Consider the following 18,855-nt stretch of genomic DNA (forward strand, 5'->3'; position numbering starts at 1 on the left):
GTTGCCGCCTGTCGGTCCATTCGGCTATGAGAGTTCTGGGGTCCATGGTCACGACATTCGACATGGTGGAATTTGCCCAGTTCCATTCCCGGCCCCTGCAGGGGTTGATTCTATCGGAATGGAACGGGTTACCTCACCGGATCCGCTCTCAGGTGCTGGTGTTGTCTCCGGACGTTCGGAAATCTTTGGCTTGGTGGCTTCAGACAGCTCATCTCGTCGAGGGGCGCCCCTTTTGGATCCCGGACTGGGTCCTGCTCACGACGGATGCCAGTCTCCGGGGTTGGGGGGCAGTGACCGGCTCATTGTCTCTCCAGGGTCGTTGGTCTGTGTAAGAAGCACTTCTTCCCATCAACATCCTGGAACTGCGGGCAGTATACAGGGCCCTGCAGTCGTCCGGCCCCGCTCTTCACGGAAGGGCGGTACAGGTGCAGTCCGACAACGCCACCACGGTGGCGTATATCAACCACCAAGGCGGAACTCGCAGTCGGGCAGCGATGTCGGAGGTGTCTCGCATCCTGACGTGGGTGGAGTGTCACATCCCAGCGATCTCGGCGGTCTTCATCCCCGGAGTCCTCAATTGGGAAGCGGACTTCCTCAGCCGTCACGACGTGCATCCCGGGGAATGGTCGCTTCACCCAGAGGTGTTTCAGCTACTCGTGGACAGATGGGGACTGCCAGAGCTGGACTTGATGGCCTCCCGTCACAATCACAAGTTGCCAGTTTACGGGTCAAGGACAAGAGACGCAGGCGCAAGTCTGGTGGACGCGCTGTCGGTGAAATGGTCTTTTCACCTAGCGTATCTGTTTCCTCCGGTATCCCTACTTCCTCTGGTTCTGCGGAAATTCAAGCAGGACGGCAGCACACTCGTGCTGGTGGCTCCGGCGTGGCCCAGACGGCCTTGGTACTCCGATCTCAGGAGCTTCTCCATCGACTTGCCGTACCTTCTTCCTCAGCGTCGGGACCTGTTGTCTCAGGGGCCCTGCCTTTACCCGGATCTGGGTCGGCAGTCTTTGACGGCGTGGCTCTTGAGACAGCCGTCTTGAGGTCTCGGGGCTTCTCCAGTTCGGTTATTGGTACCATGCTCAGGGCACGCAAGCCTGCTTCGGCACGGATTTATCACAGAGTGTGGCACACTTACTTTCAGTGGTGTGAGTCTAGACATTATGATCCTCAGGTGTTCCGAGTTTCTAGAATCTTGGAATTTCTTCAGTCAGGATTGGACCTCGGCTTACGCCTTGCATCTCTGAAGGTTCATGTGTCCGCCTTGTCCGTGTGGTTTCAACGGCGGATTGCAATACTGCCAGACGTTCACACCTTTTTCCAAGGTGTTCTCAGGATCCAGCCTCCCTTTGTGCCTCCTGTGGCTCCTTGGGACTTGGCAGTGGTGCTACGGGTCCTGCAGGGTCCTCCGTTTGAGCCTCTTGAGTCGGTGGAGCTCAAGTGGCTGACATTTAATACGGTTTTTCTCCTGGCAATTGCTTCAGCCAGGAGGGTGTCTGAATTGGGGGCGCTTTCCTGTCGCCCTCCTTTCCTGATTTTTCACCGGGACAGAGCGGTGCTCTGCACTCGTCCTGAGTTTTTGCCCAAAGTGGTCTCGAAGTTCCACATTAATCAGGAACTTGTTGTGCCAGCTTTTCAGTCCCCTGATCTTTCAGCTGGTGAGACTTCCTTAGATGTGGTCCGGGCGCTTAGAATTTATGTAGACCGGACGGCTTCGGTTAGGAAGTTTGATTCCTTGTTTATCCTCTTTGGTTTTCAACAAACAAACGTTAGCCCATTGGCTTCGTTCCGTTTTTTGTGAGGCTTATGCACAGGAGGGTTTACCTGTGCCAGCCTCTGTTAAGGCTCATTCCACTCGTTCTGTGGGTCCCTCTTGGGCTGCTAGACATGGCGCTTCTGCTGTTCAGCTGTGTAAGGCGGCCACTTGGTCTTCAATTCAAACGTTTTTGAGGTTCTATGCGTTTGACACCTTCGCCTCTCAGGATGCATCCTTTGGGCGCCGAGTGCTCCTTTCAGCACAGGAGCGTCCCCGCCCTTAGTTGAACTGCTTTGGGACATCCCCAAGGTCAACCCTGTGGACCCCCTATGGACCCTGAAGTAGAAAACAAGAGATATGGTAAGAACTTACCTTTGTTATCTCTGTTTCTACGAAGTCCATAGGGTCCACAGGGCGCCCGCCCTGACGCACCTGGCTTCAAATGGGCTGTGTGGCTGGTCACCAGTTTTCCGTCTCCCATTTCTGTGAGTATGGTTTCTTGTGTGTTCCAGTCTTCCTTCTCTCTGTTCCATATTCTCCTCCGGCCTAGGCTGCTTACCAACTGAGGTGCCTGTGGCTCGGGGGCGGGGATAGAGGAGGACCCAAGTGCATCCTGGGAGCTAAAAGTTTAACTGTGTGGTGCCCATGGATCCTGATCCAGCTATATCCCCAAGGTCAACCCTGTGGACCCTATGGACTTCGTAGAAACAGAGATAACAAAGGTAAGTTCTTACCATATCTCTTGTTATTGATTAACTTAATGTGAGCACTCTTCTGCAGGAGCCAATACAGAATAAAAAATTCAGGTGGTAATAACAGGAGGTTATACTATGGCCACACAAACAAGCCACTCTATGAATTTATGCAAATATGCAGATAAACCTATTGTATGTGATAGACTACAACCCAATAGTGTACGTATATTAAATGGATTGTTGTGTAAATATCTCCACCAAGCTCTATTACCTTTCTACGGCAGGTCCATGCCAAGTTGGTCTGTAATATAAGGGTTTTTCGTGTTTAGTTTTTGTTTTTTTGCTACTTTGTATGTTGTCCAATGCAAAGTACTTTTTACCATGCTATATTATATGGGTCATGCTGTAGAGACCCTAAACCGCAAGCTCCCACTCACAACCTATACCTCCCCATTAGAAAGCCCCATTAGTTTTGCTGATCAAACCAGTGGCAGGTGCACTCAACATCCCCTGGTGTCGGTGATAGGGACACACATACATTCCAACATTTACGAAATACAGGACAATGGGACAATTTCCTAATTGGGACATTTGGGAGATATTTAAATATTTTGAACAATTTTGATTCCTATCAGAAAAATGGGGATTTATTTTTGCTTTACAATTTGTTGTTCAGTGAGAGTATGAGAAGATTGGAAGACTTGCTTTGAAAAAATCCATTGCGCGGCTTGGTGGATTCATACATGGTCAAATCACAGCTCTGTGGACTTGGTTTGCGGGAGGGTCTGCATCATTGGGGAGACCATGCCCCCCATGTAGCAACATTCCTGCAGTCTTTGCCGGGGTGTGCATAGGCTGCTCATTATCTTACTGACCTGCTGAAGTTGAGACAGTTATGAGGTATGGCTGTGAATAGGTAATGCTTTACTTTCCAACAGACCTAAACTGGAATACTAGGGTAATAATTGTTAATGTATTTTACCTTATGGCTCATATATGAACATTTCAGATTTTGGTGTTTAGTGGTCAATAAACAACTTTTACATAGAGGGTACTGTTTTAGAGTTACTGTAATTGTAACATTTGCCCTGGGCCTTATTTTCAGCGTAGCAAAACATATTGTACTGCCTGGTTCAGTTGGGGTGGAGGTATGTAAGCTCTTACGAGCAGGGCCTCTACCCTCTTGTGCTTCTCCTTACTTTACTTTCTCCTACTTCTTACCCCCTACCAGGGCACCTAACACTTGGTTGCTTACACTCTGTTGCATATCTAGGTGTTATGGTCACTAATGTAGCAATGTATATTATCCATGTCCTTGTCCTATTTTGTACAGTAAGTCAGTTGTCAAATTATTTGTTTATGTACTAAGTAAGGCGCTGCGGAGCACTTGTGGCGCCATATAAATAAAGGATAATAATAATAATGATGACACGATTTGCAGATTCTGGAAGGCTGCCTACTAATGTGGGAATTGGTAAGTATGCTGTATATGACATTAGACTATGCCTCAAAGGGCCCAGAACCATCTGCAGGAAAGAAATATGATGAGTGCATTCTTCATTCTTGACAATCATTTACATATAAGGGTGCATAAAGAAGCAGGTCTGCTCCTGTCCCAGCCCCCACACCTGCTTGCACCTTACCACTTGTTTGTATTATTTCATGTGTTTCTGGTATGTGTCCATGTTTTTATCTTTCATTCAATTGTGAAACATCTCTGCGCCATAGACGTGCTTCCTAATTTTATATGTCTGCATTGCATACTTCCCAACACTTACCAAGCCAAAATGAGTACAAAATAGGCCCTGCCCCCCATCCACCAATACTCTGCCCTAATCGGGGCAGAAACCCCCAGCTCTAAGTGAAACTACGGCAAGGCAAAAACATCCTGCGAACATTGAGACAATTGTAGTGTCTCAGTACAAGGACTGTAATACAAAGTTGTATGTAATGTAAGTGGTAAAGGACTAGAGTGGGGGTGGTATAAATAGTGTAAAGGAAAGTGTGGAAAAGGGTGCAAGTAACCCAGGAAGTGTATAACAGTAGTGAAAGTAAAACATATAATAGGCTTCTGTTTCTGGGAGTGTCATGTGGCATTGTATGCAGGTTACATATTGTGTGTGAGTATTAGTAATTACGATTGATAATATGCCAGATTTTGCTACTTTAGAGTGGTTTCAAAATGTCTTGTAAAGTTTGCTTGTTTTATTATTTTTTTCAATCAATATACCACTATGAGCTTATTCTATGCCTGTTTTATTCTACAATCAGTCATCATCTTTCCTGTGGATAGAACCGCGTATCACTGAAGACATCATCAAATCAACAAACTTCTTTCTAGGATCTTCTTCCAGGTCAGATTTAACAGCTCCTACTTCAGTCAGCTTCCACTCCAGTTCTTAATAATAATGGGAAAATAAAACAGTTATTGATAATGTTAGATCAGAACAAAGATATGTTATTAGTTGTCAAGCTATTTAGTTTAACTAAAACAAACAAAAATTATTTTTATGAGGTTCCTTTTTAATGCTGAGTTCTGCTTCCATACACAGTGTTCGATCCTTGTAAGATCTTATCAGTGCAGGGAAACATGTAAAATGAAGCCGCTCCTCTTCAGAAAAAGACAAATATCTAAGAAATAAAAATTCCATTATAGCACACTTGCCTACTCTCCCGGGAGTCCCGAAAGAGTAGGCAAATCTTCCGCATCCCGCCCACTTCCTAGTGAAGTGGGCAGGATGGGGTGATTTTACGAGAAATGTGCGGGTCCGTAGGTAGGAGGCGGGGCTAAATGTTGTGATTCCCGTCATTTAGCCCCACTCCCTCTTCACGGACCAGCGAATTGCAGGGTTTTCCTGTAAAGGGGGAGGAGCCTAATGACGGCTATAGTCTGGCCCTCGCCCCCTGAAGATGAGAGTCACAGGTCCTCTCCGGCTGCTCCTGGAAAGGTGCCCTGCAAAGTAGGTATGTATGCACTAGAGTCATTTTTAAGATAGTGAATTTTCAAGAATGTCACTAGCTCAGCACTGGCTGTGTCATGCTCTGAAAATCATATAGGCACAGCCAGCACAAAACCTTGTCAAACCCTACACTATTAAAGACATGAGACGAGAGAAACAGCCAGAGCCTGATTCTAAATCGCAAGTAATGCATTTGCAATTCCGTCAGCTTCCAGCAATGGGAAATGTATGTGAACATCCGCCTGTATGCTGAGCCAGACACATCTATGCGATCGTGTCACCCTCAGTCCTCTGCTTGCGAGTGCAGCCGTCATCAATATGCATTTCTGCCAGCCCCATCCTTGGTGCAGGTAATCCAACTGTAATCAGACAGGTCTCTGCATAGGCTCACCTCTACATACATGCCCAGCATCTTCCTCGTGCCGCCCATTAACATCCATTCAGCCATTATGTGAAAAGCGACAGAATAGTGTTGGACTCAGAATTGCTAGTAAGTGCACTAAATTGTATAGGCAGGCTGCGACGCATGCACAATATGCTAAACATTACCAGATCTATCCACATTCGGAATTATGTGCAACACTGAATCAGGCCTCTTGTTGTAGGTGGAGAGTCTGTTTCCAAAAACTTAGTAGTTACAGCATCGACTCAAAGGGTCATCAGGCAAATTTAATTTAGTTCAAATTTGTTCACTTGATTTGCTGTTGGCTTAGAGGAAGGAGGGGGATTAACATTAGTAAAATACATATATCACAGTGACGCAATAACCACAGTTTGCTGTGCTTCCGAAATCACTCTATTTTCGGCATGGAAAATCAATCAATATTAACTGTAGACTGATATTGGGTACCAAATGATAGGACATAAGGGGAAAATATATGTGATAAAAGAAGTGATATATTGCATGAGAACAGTGTTTGGATTTTTAATCCACCATACATGCACTATTACCATTTCATTAACTAGCTGCGCAACAGCTGGGCAACCATAGGACAAATCTTGGGAACATTAACAACACCTACTCAGTATTTGTTTGCTACATTATTAAAGTTGCTCATCCAAATGAAAGATGACTCCAGACACAAAACCGTATACATATTACACTGTTTGAGTGTTTCACTACTCTAGTGGAGGGGAATATTAACCTTAATATATAAAAACAAAATGTCCTGACTCTACATTTATAACAAAAGGAGGGAAGGCCTTCCCTCTTTTTGTTATATATGTATTGTGTGGAAAAAGGTTGGTGATCCTTTGGGTTGGACCCCAGCTGCCGGTTTGTAAGCGCAAGTCACACACAAACCCTTTTTTTCTTGTAAATGTCCTGACTCATCAATGCTCTGCCCAAACCCTGGACCTAGAAACATGAAATTCGGGAGTATATTCCTTCCATAACCTGAGCACCCATTAAGAAGAGATTTTTCAAACTTCGATTCCAAAGGGGGTGAAAAGGGGTAAAATGTTTCATCCCCCTGTGCAATGTCCTGATTCACTGACTAATACTATCAGAGTACCCCTTTGAGGTCAAGAGGTTGCAGTTCCCCCTAAAGGTCTGCTTTACAATGACCATCAACACGTCCCAGGGGCAGTCGCTGAAGGTGGCAGGGATGGACTTGAGGGTGGACTGCTTCTCACATGGGCAATTCTACATGGCCTGTTTCAGAGTGAGCTCACCCAGCAGCCTGGTGATCCTAGCACCTGAGGGGAGAACCACCAATGTAGTTTACAAAGAAATCTTTTAAGAAAAAAAAAAAAAAAAAAACATACGTCTTATAACCCACCTTCAAGTCATTCATATTAAAAAAAGTTTAAAAAACTAATTTTATTTATATGGATACTATCACACTCCTTTGCCCCAGAGACATAAAATGAACTAAGCATGTAAGTTAAGTTAAAATGGGATGAAGGAAATGGAAATAGTAAATATCTAAGGTCTACCTGGGTGATACTGGCCACATCAGCTAGTTGATCATATAACCAATGGAAATGAGTCTATCTGCCCCCGTCCCCAGTCTGGAAGCACAGTTTTATACCAGTCATCATCACATGTGACTGAAATGCGTACAATTCTGCATCACTTGTACATATGCTTAGTGGCGGAGCATGCACAGTACAATTAGATGCAAGAAATGCTCTGCAAACTGACATACATTCAATTTGACATGCTAGTCCACACCTCTATAGAATCAAAACTATTTACTATTCAATACAGTGAAACAAGCTCAGGTCTCCTTTCTCATTCAGGCCTGGAGCTATTCATCTCAGTAATGTTGAAACATTCATTTGATAAGGAGGGAAACTAATAAACAATTTCTTTAGTAGAAAGAGCTGTTCACATATCAGTATTACTGTAAGTAGGATTTAAGTCTTCATAGATATTGTTTTATTTTGCAATGTTATCCCTTCCATGAAATGTTATCTACATAATATTTGCCTCATCTAGAACAAGTTATTGTACAACAATAATGTCTTTAATTAATCCTAATAAATTGTACATCCGGGCTGTGCTACTTGTGCAGTATTTACATTTAAATGTATAACTATCTGTGTGTCTGCCTCAGAGTACACAGTATTTCAATTGATGTTAATCAGTTTATTGCACCGAGGTGAAGCATATCATATTAAAATGTGTAAATGAGCTGCTGAATATTCATGGTAGGCACATAATTATTCATTACATACACTTTCTGGTCATTTATGAACTAGAAACATTGCGGAAGAACAGATGATCGGTTTTACACAAGTGGACCTTTTTATCAACTGTGCATATAGACGGTGGCGTCAGGGACATATTAAGAGAGGAGAGAACGCATGTGCGGTTTCCATCCGGGCCCCCTCTAGCCGGTGGCACATGGAGTAGACTTTGGTATTGTGCCATAGTCTAATGCTCATGCGCAGGTTCCCGGGAAAATGGAGCAGCAGCGGCTATTTTACCAGTGATTTTTCTATTGTGCATGCATGCATAAAACACTGACTAGGGATGGCCATCACTGGGTTAACCATCGATGGTACCATTGGTTGTTAACCTCAATGGTATGAGACCATCGACAGAGAACAATCTATAGTTTTGCCCACCGATGATCATCTCTGCTCTATTACACAGCGTGCAAATCAAAGCTGGGGGTGGGGATCGTGGATTGTGCTGGGGGCGGAGCTAGGCTCAGTGCATGGCGCCAGGGGAAAAGAAATGAAAATCCATTGTGGGGCTCTGTGCCATTGATGGTGGAGTACCATTGGATCTACACCAACCATCGATGGTGGGTGGCCATCCCTACTGCTAATGTTACAAACCATTCAGTGTTCAGCATTGTGTCCTCCTATGGACATCTGTGGCCCCATTAAGACATGTACATCACCAATACCAAAAGCCAGTATGAACAAAAGCCAGTATGAAGCCAGTGGCAGCATAAGATCACCTCTATGATATGGACAATCAGCACTGCTATCATAGCCAGTGTGTAGAGTCCAATGCGCGTGTGCGAGCCCCGGAGCGACAGAGAAACTCTTCAGTCCGGAGCTCGTTACTAAAGGGGCGGCTGTCGATGTTGACAACTGATGATCAGCAATTTGCTCCTAAATGCCAGAAAATAGATGAAAATAGTCGTTCAGACAAGTTTGAACAAATTGTTTAGATCAAACATTTAACAAACAACAATTTTTGGTCATTTTACGGCATTTGGGAGCAAATTGCTGATTGTCATTTGCTTTCATACCTTACCAGATTTTCATTCCAACCAATCAACTACTTGGCTGGTTGGACAGATAATCTGTAGATGTGTGGCCAGCTTTAGAATAGCTCAGTCAACAGAGCAGCGGACTTCTGAGGCATAAGACCAGATCTTGAATTCTGACACAATGCTTTAATACAGATAAGCCCTCATCAGTGGCGGCTTTTGGTGGTGCTGCAGCGCAGTCCCAAATTCAAACAGGGGAGCCACACCAACTGCCAGTGAGAACTGGCCCGATGTTTGGCAACGTTTGGAGTGGCAGTTGGTGCCGCTCCCCTATTTGAATTTGGGACTGCACTACAGCCCCACCTCTGCAGCCGCCACTGGCCCTCATATACTGTGACTTCAGTCGCACCAAACAGCCCTTCTCAGCACACCAGGTCCCAGGCGATGTAGCCGCACTAGTCTTTTTCGCTTAAAATGTTTATCCTATTCGCACAAATAAAACTAGAAGCAACTACTTTGCACTGATCAATTTCACGTGCGACATTTGTACCACTGTGTGTGAATAAGTCTGAATCTTTATACAAAGTGATACAATGAAGCAGCCGTGGCTTTTTCTTATGCTAAGTTCTATTGTCTTTCCTCTGCAGCTTTATACATGTTTAAAACTAAGGGGTCTATTTACTAAGCAGTGTTAGGAGACCGAGTGAAAAGTGATAAGGTGCCAATCAGCTCCTAACTGCCATCTCACAGGCTGTATATGAAAAATGACAGTTGGGAGCTGATTGGCTGGCACCTTATCACTTTTCACTCTGTCTCCTAACACTGCTTAGTAACTAGACCCCTTATTCTTGTGTAAAGTCCCTGTCCAGCATCTGCTGTACACTTTTGAGTGGTGTTTTGCGATGTAAATAAGATGCAAGATTTAAAGAAAAAGGCGCTACACTGCACCTCCCGGAGCAGGTCAGTCATGCCGTATGACATATTGAGACTAGGAGGTAAATTTACTAAAGTGCGGGTTTGTAGAAGTGGAGGTCTTGCCCGTAGCAACCAATCTGATTCTAGCTATTATCTTCTTGAGGGTGCTATCTAAATTATAAATAGAATCTGCTATGGGCAACACCTCCACTTCTATAAACCCGCACTTGTGTTCTCATACACCTAGGGGTATATTAACCAATCTGTACATCGGGTCTAACTGGAACTGTCACGGAAGAGTTGGGAAAAAGGAAGGCATACACTGAGCGCAGGTTAGTGACTACTGGCCACAGGGCATCTTGTAGGGGGTTGGGTACAGGATCCTGACGGCCAGGATACAGATGGTCAGAATACCAATAGTGGCATCCCAACGGTCAAAATCCAGACGAATTTCCATAAGTTTGTTAACCCAAATCTTAACCCTTACCTTAACCCACCCCTCCTGCAGCCTAACCCTAACCATCCTGTCCCACAGCCTAACCCTAATGATCCTCCATCCACCACAGCCTAACCCTAGCGCCTAACCCTAAAATGCGTAGGGTTCCCCCGTATTTCCATCAACCAGCACTGGGCTCTTACTAGCAGGGGGTAATGCCACATCCAGCCAAAACGTTAACCCCACCAACTACTCAGCCCAGGCTGAGGATTCCTCTGGATGTGGGAACCCCCCCGAATAAAGGGTTTTTTCCTCCCGAGTATACCCCAGGCCCAGGCTGATAGCCCATGGCTCTGACCAGTGGGTGCATGGGTAATGGTAGTAATAATAGTATAATATTGCTTTTCACAGTGGAACTACAGGTACCATCATGCCTGCCCTTTGGCATCGGTACTCCCACTGTGAAAAACATTAAAATAATTATAGTACACACACTTCGAAAATTGTAGTCTTTTACTACACATGCACTCACTTATTCAATCACTCGCACTCACACCACATACTTACCTTGTCCCTTGCGCAGGTCGGTCCTCTTCTCCAGTAGAAGTACCAGTCTTCAGAAAACAAAACAGAATACATCTGTATCTACAGTATTGCGCTCGGGGATTGACAGGTAGCCCATGAGGTTCTCTGCACTTCAGGAGCTCTTTGCCAATCAGCGGCCATTGTCATAGTAACCATCCATTGATTGGCTAAGAGCTCCTCTAGTGCAGAGAACCACACGGGAACTGTAATTCAGCTAGAACAATACTGCGCTCCCCCTGGACCAGGTTACACGTTTTTTTTGTTTTCTGAAGACCGTCCTGCACAAGGGACAAGGTAATTATGTAGTGTGAGTGGGGTTGCGTGTGAGTGCGAGTGAGTGAATGTGTAATAAAAGACTACAATATTTAGTGTGTGTACAGTCATTATTGAATTTTTTTTTTTTTCACGGTGGGGGTACCGGTGCCGGCCAACTGCTGCCACTTGTAGTTCTTCAAGTGCCAAAGGGCAGGCACACTGGTACCTGTAGTCCCACTGGAAAACAATATTATACTATTATTACTACCATTAACCCTGCACCCACCGGCCAGGGTTTTGGGGAAGAGCCCCAGGCTAACAGCTTCGGCCTGGGGTATACTTAGGAGGGAGGCTTATTGAGGAATCCCCAGCCTGGGCTGACTATTTGGGGGGGTTAATGCTTTGGCCGGGGGACCCCGTGAAGTGTGTCCCCCTGCTGTGGCATTCCTCCCTCCACTAGTAAGATGGAAATACGGTGGAACCCTGCACATTTTTCCTCCCTTGTATTTCTTCAACCAAGACCAGCTCAGGAGCCTGGTGTTGGTTCATATACGAGGGATACCCACGCCATTTTTCCCCATATTTCCTGAACCAGGACTGGCTCAAAATGCCTGGTGCTGCTTTTGATTGGGGCAACACCACGTCATTTTAATTTTTTTAATTAACCATTTAATTGTTTAATTACAGTCAGAAACATGCACGGATCACAATGATCTGTGTATGCTTCTACTAAACACGCTGCTCTTAAGGTAGTCTATTTTTTTAACGTTTATTTTGGAGAGAGATTGCTTAATTTACACCTGCGTTTGCAATCACGATTCTTTGTAAATCCCTGTGTTGTATTCCTGTCTATGGAAAGTACTTGTGACTTTGGCTGAGGGTGTATTTAATCGTATTTGAGTTTTCACCTGTGTTATGCAGTAAGAATCATGATTTTACACCAGTGTTTGCCTTTAGTAAATCTCTGTGTTTGAAATACTGGGCAAACACACCCGTGAATGCAGGGGCGTTTCTAGAGAGGAGGGGGCCCGTGTGCAGTCTCCGTCATGGGCCCCCTCCTCTGAGACTGGCGGCCAGCAGGGCACTGAGCACAGTGCTTCCAGAGCCGCACTGATAGACTCTGGGCACTAGAGTATGCCCAGAGTCTATAGCGCATGCGCAAGTCACGGGGAAAATGGCAGCGGCGGGCATTTTCTCTGTACTGTGCATGCGCAAAACGGGAAAATGGCCGGGTGGCCAGTTTCAAGACATTTTACAGCACTGACACCGGCGCCGACGTGGGACTCCGGAGAGGTAAGTATAATATGGGTGCAAGGTGTGCAGTGCGGGCCCCCTCTGGACCCAGGGGCCTGTGTGCACCGCATATGCTGCACCCATTATAAATACGCCCCTGCGTGAATGGTATCTCATATTCTTAGTAAATTTACCCCTTAGACTCAAGCTCATACAGTATGTATGAGTACTTTCCATATGTTCAGCCTGAGCAGTGATCATTGCAGCTTCCATTACAGCCAAAATACAGATGACCGATAACACATGGTTTGCCACACACCAGATGGGCCGTGAACACTCTCGTTGTAGTTTTTTGGTCAGCCAAGCATGCAGGAAATTCTCAGTGTGTATGGCATTAAATTCACTATAGACATTAATTAGCTGTAGTTTTATAATCATTATGCTTCAGTGATTGCAACTCAGGGCCTGATTTACTACAGATCGATATTCTGCCTATATGCACACAACTGCGTTGCTAATATCAGCGGTGCTATTTAAATGTTTGCATTCGCAGTCTGACATAAGGACGCCCACTTCCCCATACTCACATCCGTATACTTTAACAACATAAAGAAACAATCGGTAACATCAAGTAACATCGGACAGTTAAAGAAGCCCAGACTTTACTCAGGAATTGCTTACTTCAGCGCACGCAATGAGACCTCAGGTTACGTCTGGTTTTGCAGTGGCTAATTTATGCACGCCCATGCTTGAAATGCACTGGCACGTCTGCGTACACTAACCACCCCCCTCTGTCACCACCCACAAGCAGCACTTCCTGTCAATCACTCTGCAATGGTTCTGTGTAGTCGAGCGCAGTGTCTAGTTCGCTCATGAGTACTGCGATGCATGCGCAGTACGCAACAATCGGCCGATTGAGTGCATATAAGCAACTGCGTTCTTTGCTGAATCAGGCCCCCAGATTAAACATACCACAGGTGAATGGCAAAAGCTGGTGTGTACCTGCCTAGTGGGAATCGGTATGAGATGCCGGAGCTCGGGATCCCAGCGCCGTCATCTCAAAAGGGTTAACATACCTACACTTGTTGCTCGGTATGCTAACCCTTCCCCTCTCCCTACCCTCTTTGGTGCCTAACCCTAACCCCCTTCCCTAGTGCCTGAACCTAACCTCCCCCTCCCCGATGCCTAATCCTAACCCTCCCCCTAGTGCCTAACCCCGCACCCTAAACCTAACACCCCAATACTTACCTTCGGTATCCCTGCGGCCAGGATGACGGTGACGGGCTTCTGACCAGCGTGGGGATTTTGGCGCGGGTAATAGGAGCATCGGCATCCAGACCGTCGGGATGCCGAAAGCCTACCGCCTAGTGCATGGACATATAAGCATTATTTTATCACATCTTTGTGCACAGAATACACAATAGTAAATAATACTATGTGCCAACATTTTTCATTGGTATAGAGCACATACTGTATGTGATTGTTTTGCAGCTACTCGGGAGCAGCCCATCCTATTTCTTTCACTTATTTTCTTTGCTGTTCATTTTAATATAATGATTTTGTGAAAAATCAAACTGGAAAAAAATAAGACTTAAAATAAAAAAGTAGGGTACAAAGGGAGCAGTGGAATAAGAAAGGACAAATACAAACTGAGGGCCCGATTCAGCAGAGGACGGATTTGTTACTGCAGCTGCTAACATGTTGATAGCACTAATATGGTAATACAGCAGGGAGTGTCATGGCGCCTGCATGCATTACTGATCCAAGCTGCATCCAAGGACGCAGCATCGGATCATCTGCGCTACCATCGTCCAGTTGAGTAACCATGGGGTCACGCAAGCCGGCCGCCGCAGATGTGCAAAGGTGGCCAGGAAATCTCAGTCAGCCGACAGAGTTCGTGGCCTCTTCACTCCCCCCAATGGCGATGACACACCTCCTTTTTGGGAAACGGAGGCCATTGCCGCCCCCTCCCCATCCATAAACGGCAGCAGACTGTGAATCACTGACTGCATGCACTGCTGATTCAGGCCCTGAGAACAAAGGAAGACATGGCATGCTTCTTTGGAGGCACATCTCTTGAGGATGATGATGATGACATGTTCAGCACTATATAACTGTTCCTAGTTGGCTGCTTGGATATTACATCATATATTAGCATTGCAGATATATTTGTCAAGTGTCAGCCATCTATTCAGTTTATTTACTTTTCATTTCATTAGTAGTAGTGCAGTGAAGATGATTCCCTCTAGGAATATACAGTCAGGTGCATAAATATTGGGACATTGACAGAATTTTCATATTTTGGCCTCTATTCACCACCACAATGGCATTGAAATGAAACAAACATGATGTGCTTTAACTGCAGACTTTCAGATTTAATTTGAGGGTAATTACATCCAAATCAGATGAACGGTGTAGGAATTACAACGGTTTCTATATGTGCCTCCCACTTTTTAAGGGGCCAAAAGTAATGGGACTATCAACTCAAAAGCTATTTCATGGACAGGTGTGGGCTATTCCCTCATTATTTCATTATAAATTAAGCAGGTAAAAGGTCTGGAGTTGATTCTAGGTGTGACATTTGCATTTGGAATCAGTTGCTGTCGACTCTCAATATGAGATCCAAAGAGCTGTCACTATCAGTGAAGCAAGCCATCATTAGGCTGAAAAATCAAAACAAACCCATCAGAGAGATAGCAAAAACATTAGGTGTGGCCAAAGCAACTGTTTGGAACATTCTTAAAAAGAGAGAACGCACCTGAGAGCTCAGCAACACCAAAAGATGCGGAAGACCACGGAAAACAACTGTGGTGGATGACAGAAGAATTAGTTGGCCAAATCAAGAACACTCTCCAGGAGATAGGTGTATATGTGTCAAAGTCAACAATCAAGAGAAGACTTCACAAGAATGAATATAGAGGGTTCACCACAAGATGTAAACCATCGGTGAGCTACAAAAACAGGAAGACCAGATTAGAGTTTGCCAAACAACATCTAAAAAAGCCATAACAGTTCTGGAACAACATCCTATGGACAGATGAGACAAAGATCAACTTGTACCAGAGTGATGGGAAGAGAAGAGTATGGAAAAGGAAAGGAACTGCTCATGATCCAAAACATACCACCTCATCAGTGAAGCATGGTGGTGGTAGTGTCATGGCGTGGGCATGTATGGCTGCCTATGGAACTGGTTCTCATGTATTTATTGATGATGTGACTGCTGACAAAATCAGCAGAATTAATTCTGAAGTGTTTCGGGCTTTATTATATGCTCATATTCAGTCAAATGCTTCAGAACTCATTGGACGGCGCTTCACAGTGCAGATGGACAATGACCCAAAGCATACTGCAAAAGCAACCAAAGAGTTTTTTAAGGCTAAAAAGTGGAATGTTATGCAATGGCCAAGTCAATCCCCTGACCTGAATCCGATTGAGCATGCATTTCACTTGATGTAGACAAAACTGAAGGGAAAATGCCCCAAGAACAAGCAGAAACTGAAGACTTTTGCAGGAGAGGCCTGGCAGAGCCTCACCAGGGATGAAATCCAGCGTCTAGTGATGTCTATGCATTCCAGACTTCAGGCTGTAATTGCATGCAAAGGATTTGCAACAAAGTATTAAAAAGTGAAAGTTAGATTTAGGATTGTTTAGTTTGTCCCATTACTTTTGGCCCCTTATAGGAGGCACATATAGAAACCGTTGTAATAACTACACCGTTCACCTGATTTGGATGGAATTACCCTCAAATTAAATCTGAAAGTCTGCAGTTAAAGCTCATCTTGTTTGTTTCATTTCCAAGCCATTGTGGTGGTGAATAGAGGCCAAAGTATGAAAATTCTGTTAATGTCCCAATATTTATGCACCTGACTGTATATGGTCTGTTAGTAGACTAGATATTGTATTCTGTTACCTTACCCTTTGTCAAGCTTTACTTGGATATTTTGAGCTATGTTTGCTGTATTCTTGTCTTAGGGCCTGATTTAGCAAGGATCGCAACTGTGATTGCGCACGCAATCGGCCAATTGCTGCGTTCTGCGCATTCGTATGCATAGCAGTGAGCGTGCATAAACCAGCCACTGCGATCAAGCATGCGATCTCAGTGACTACGCAGACCTATCGCACAGTGATTGACAGTAAGTACCATTTGGGGGAAATAAGTGACGGGGAGTGGTCAGCAAAACGCAGGAGTGCCAGTGCGTTTGAACGCCGTTGAAAGAGCATGCATAACTTAGGCACTGCGATGCCATACACAGCTTGGGCTTTTAGTGCATGCGATGAGGTTAGCAATTCTTGAGTAAGGTCAGACCTTGTGCAAGTGTGCATGAGGCTCCGATTGTACTCGATGTTACAGATGGTTTTGCAGTCTTGCTAAGTATTCTGGATGTATATAAGTTAAGGTGGGCGTCCTTATGTTGTGCTGCGGCGGTATAGTGATTGCAGAGGATTAGCATGTCTTCGCAGTGACACTGTGTGCGTAATCACTATTGCAATCGCAGTTGCGATCCGTACTGAATCAGGCCCTTAGTCCTTGGCTAAGTCCTAGGCTGTGGGCTTGTAGCTTCAGTTCTTGTTTTGGTCTATGTCCTTGTATATTCAGACTATTAGCCTGATTCAGAGATGGACATTGCTCATGAGCTGCTACAATTTCTTATGGATTTGCAAGTGCAAAAATATGTAATTGCTAGTTTAAGCCTTCCTCTTGTGTACTTCCATGTGACAGACTGAGCAGACCCTATGATGCTCATTTTGCATATCTGAGCAATGCTCAACTGCGCTTGTGGAACCGATCTCTCCACTATCGACACACCAGCGGTCGCAACATCGGCTCCTCCAGCAGCCTCTGTCTGGCTCAAAGTCTTCATGCTTGACTAGCTCTTTAGGTTTTCAGCCTATGCTGTATGGCTGCCTGCTCTAGACACCTGTCTGACTATTATTTTATTGTGACACTTCTCTTTGGATTCTTTACAATTCCACTCTGTGTAATCTTGCAATCTACTCATCCTGTCTATTTATGTTAGCTCCTGCGATCCACTGCTGATGTTGGAAAAAGAAGTCGTTTACTGAATTTCTTACCCATTAAAGAGAATCCCAATTCTGGTTCCTTTCTGTCAGATACTTTTACATCTTTTATCCACCTTCTAGTATAAGACAAATTTAGTGTCTCTAAGTTTCTTCAAAGTGTACTTGGGTTAATCTATTTGGGAACCTTTTTCTCTGTGTCACACAGGTATTGTCACTTATTTCCTATCTCAGCTGCCACACCAAAAAAAAAAATCTGTCTGTCCCTTTATTTTCTCAATCCGAGATTTCTGACATTCTTTTAAGCCAGACATTTTGTCCTCTGATTCATGAACAAATATTTTCCTAGCCTCAGTATGAAGCCTTCTCAGAGGCTCTTGAACTTGCTGGTTGTCTCCCATTTGCCTGTGATGATAGTGGTCTTTCAGTCATCTCTGATGGTGGTGGTTCTCTCATTAGTTATACTGACCAGTGACCACAGTGGTCTCCTCACTATCTCAGACCACTTTTTTCTGTGTTAACCCAGATACGAATGGTGTCCAAGTTTGCCTCAGTTCTTGAAGTCACACATAGGGATTCAAATACTGGGATCCCAGGTGGTCTTTGGGTCCTGAAATAGCTGAGATTATACACATTAAATGCTTCATGTATGTTTTTCCAGACAGAGGGCCTGATTCAGAGCCGGACGCAATTAGCGCTCGCTCGTCCTGAAAATAGGGGTGGCTATTCAAATCAACCGTTCGCTGTTTGCGGTCTGTTCACGCCTCTAGGTCTGAACGAGCGAACAAAACTTGCGGTCGTTTTTTTCTGAAACTGCGCCCCCTGGCCGCTCGCATCCTACGTCATGTCCGCTATTTATTAGATTAATCGAGTACATCGAACAGGGTATGAGCTGCTCGCTATTCTTGTGGTTGGTTTTTGCTACCAGAATTTTGCGAGCAGTTCTGGCTAAAAAATAACCCAGTGACGTGGTCAATGACGCTGCTGTTTTAATTATGCACACCCATAAAACGCCCGTTTTGACCTTTAAGCACACCTGCGATCGGATCTCCACTCCCCGTTTTCAAGCACCTTCCCCTATTACCACCCACATACGCCTCATCCTGTCACTCAAATTATCAGGCATTCGCTATTTTGCGAGCACATGAATTTCGGCTGCACTGACTGGTTTGCGCATGCGTATAACGATCCGTACGCATGCGCAGTTGGGCAAACATCGCTCGGAGCGAACGAGCTGCCGCTTACGAGTGGCTCTGAATCAGGCCCAGAGTTTTCCCTCATAATTATTAGCACCATGACCTAATATAAAAACAATCTAAAATTGAGC

The 18,855-nt window shown here is 45.0% G+C and overlaps 1 protein-coding gene and 1 long non-coding RNA gene across 2 annotated transcripts in view; one reads left to right on the top strand and one right to left on the bottom strand.

The window, feature by feature from the left end:
* The window catches only part of LOC148517344 (uncharacterized), a 121,806-nt gene that overhangs the window by 9,159 nt on the left and 93,792 nt on the right, over positions 1-18,855 (top strand). The window lies entirely within an intron of this gene.
* The window catches only part of PDCL2 (phosducin like 2), a 52,176-nt gene continuing 38,039 nt past the window's right edge, over positions 4,719-18,855 (bottom strand). The window contains exon 6 of the mRNA XM_088478780.1: positions 4,719-4,849. Within this exon, the coding sequence (XP_088334906.1) occupies positions 4,719-4,849 (131 nt within the window). The remainder of the gene's footprint in view (positions 4,850-18,855) is intronic.

Source organism: Taudactylus pleione, unplaced genomic scaffold (assembly GCF_031769625.1).
Source record: "Taudactylus pleione unplaced genomic scaffold, aTauple2 ptg000218l, whole genome shotgun sequence".
In the NCBI taxonomy this organism is placed as follows: domain Eukaryota; kingdom Metazoa; phylum Chordata; class Amphibia; order Anura; family Myobatrachidae; genus Taudactylus; species Taudactylus pleione.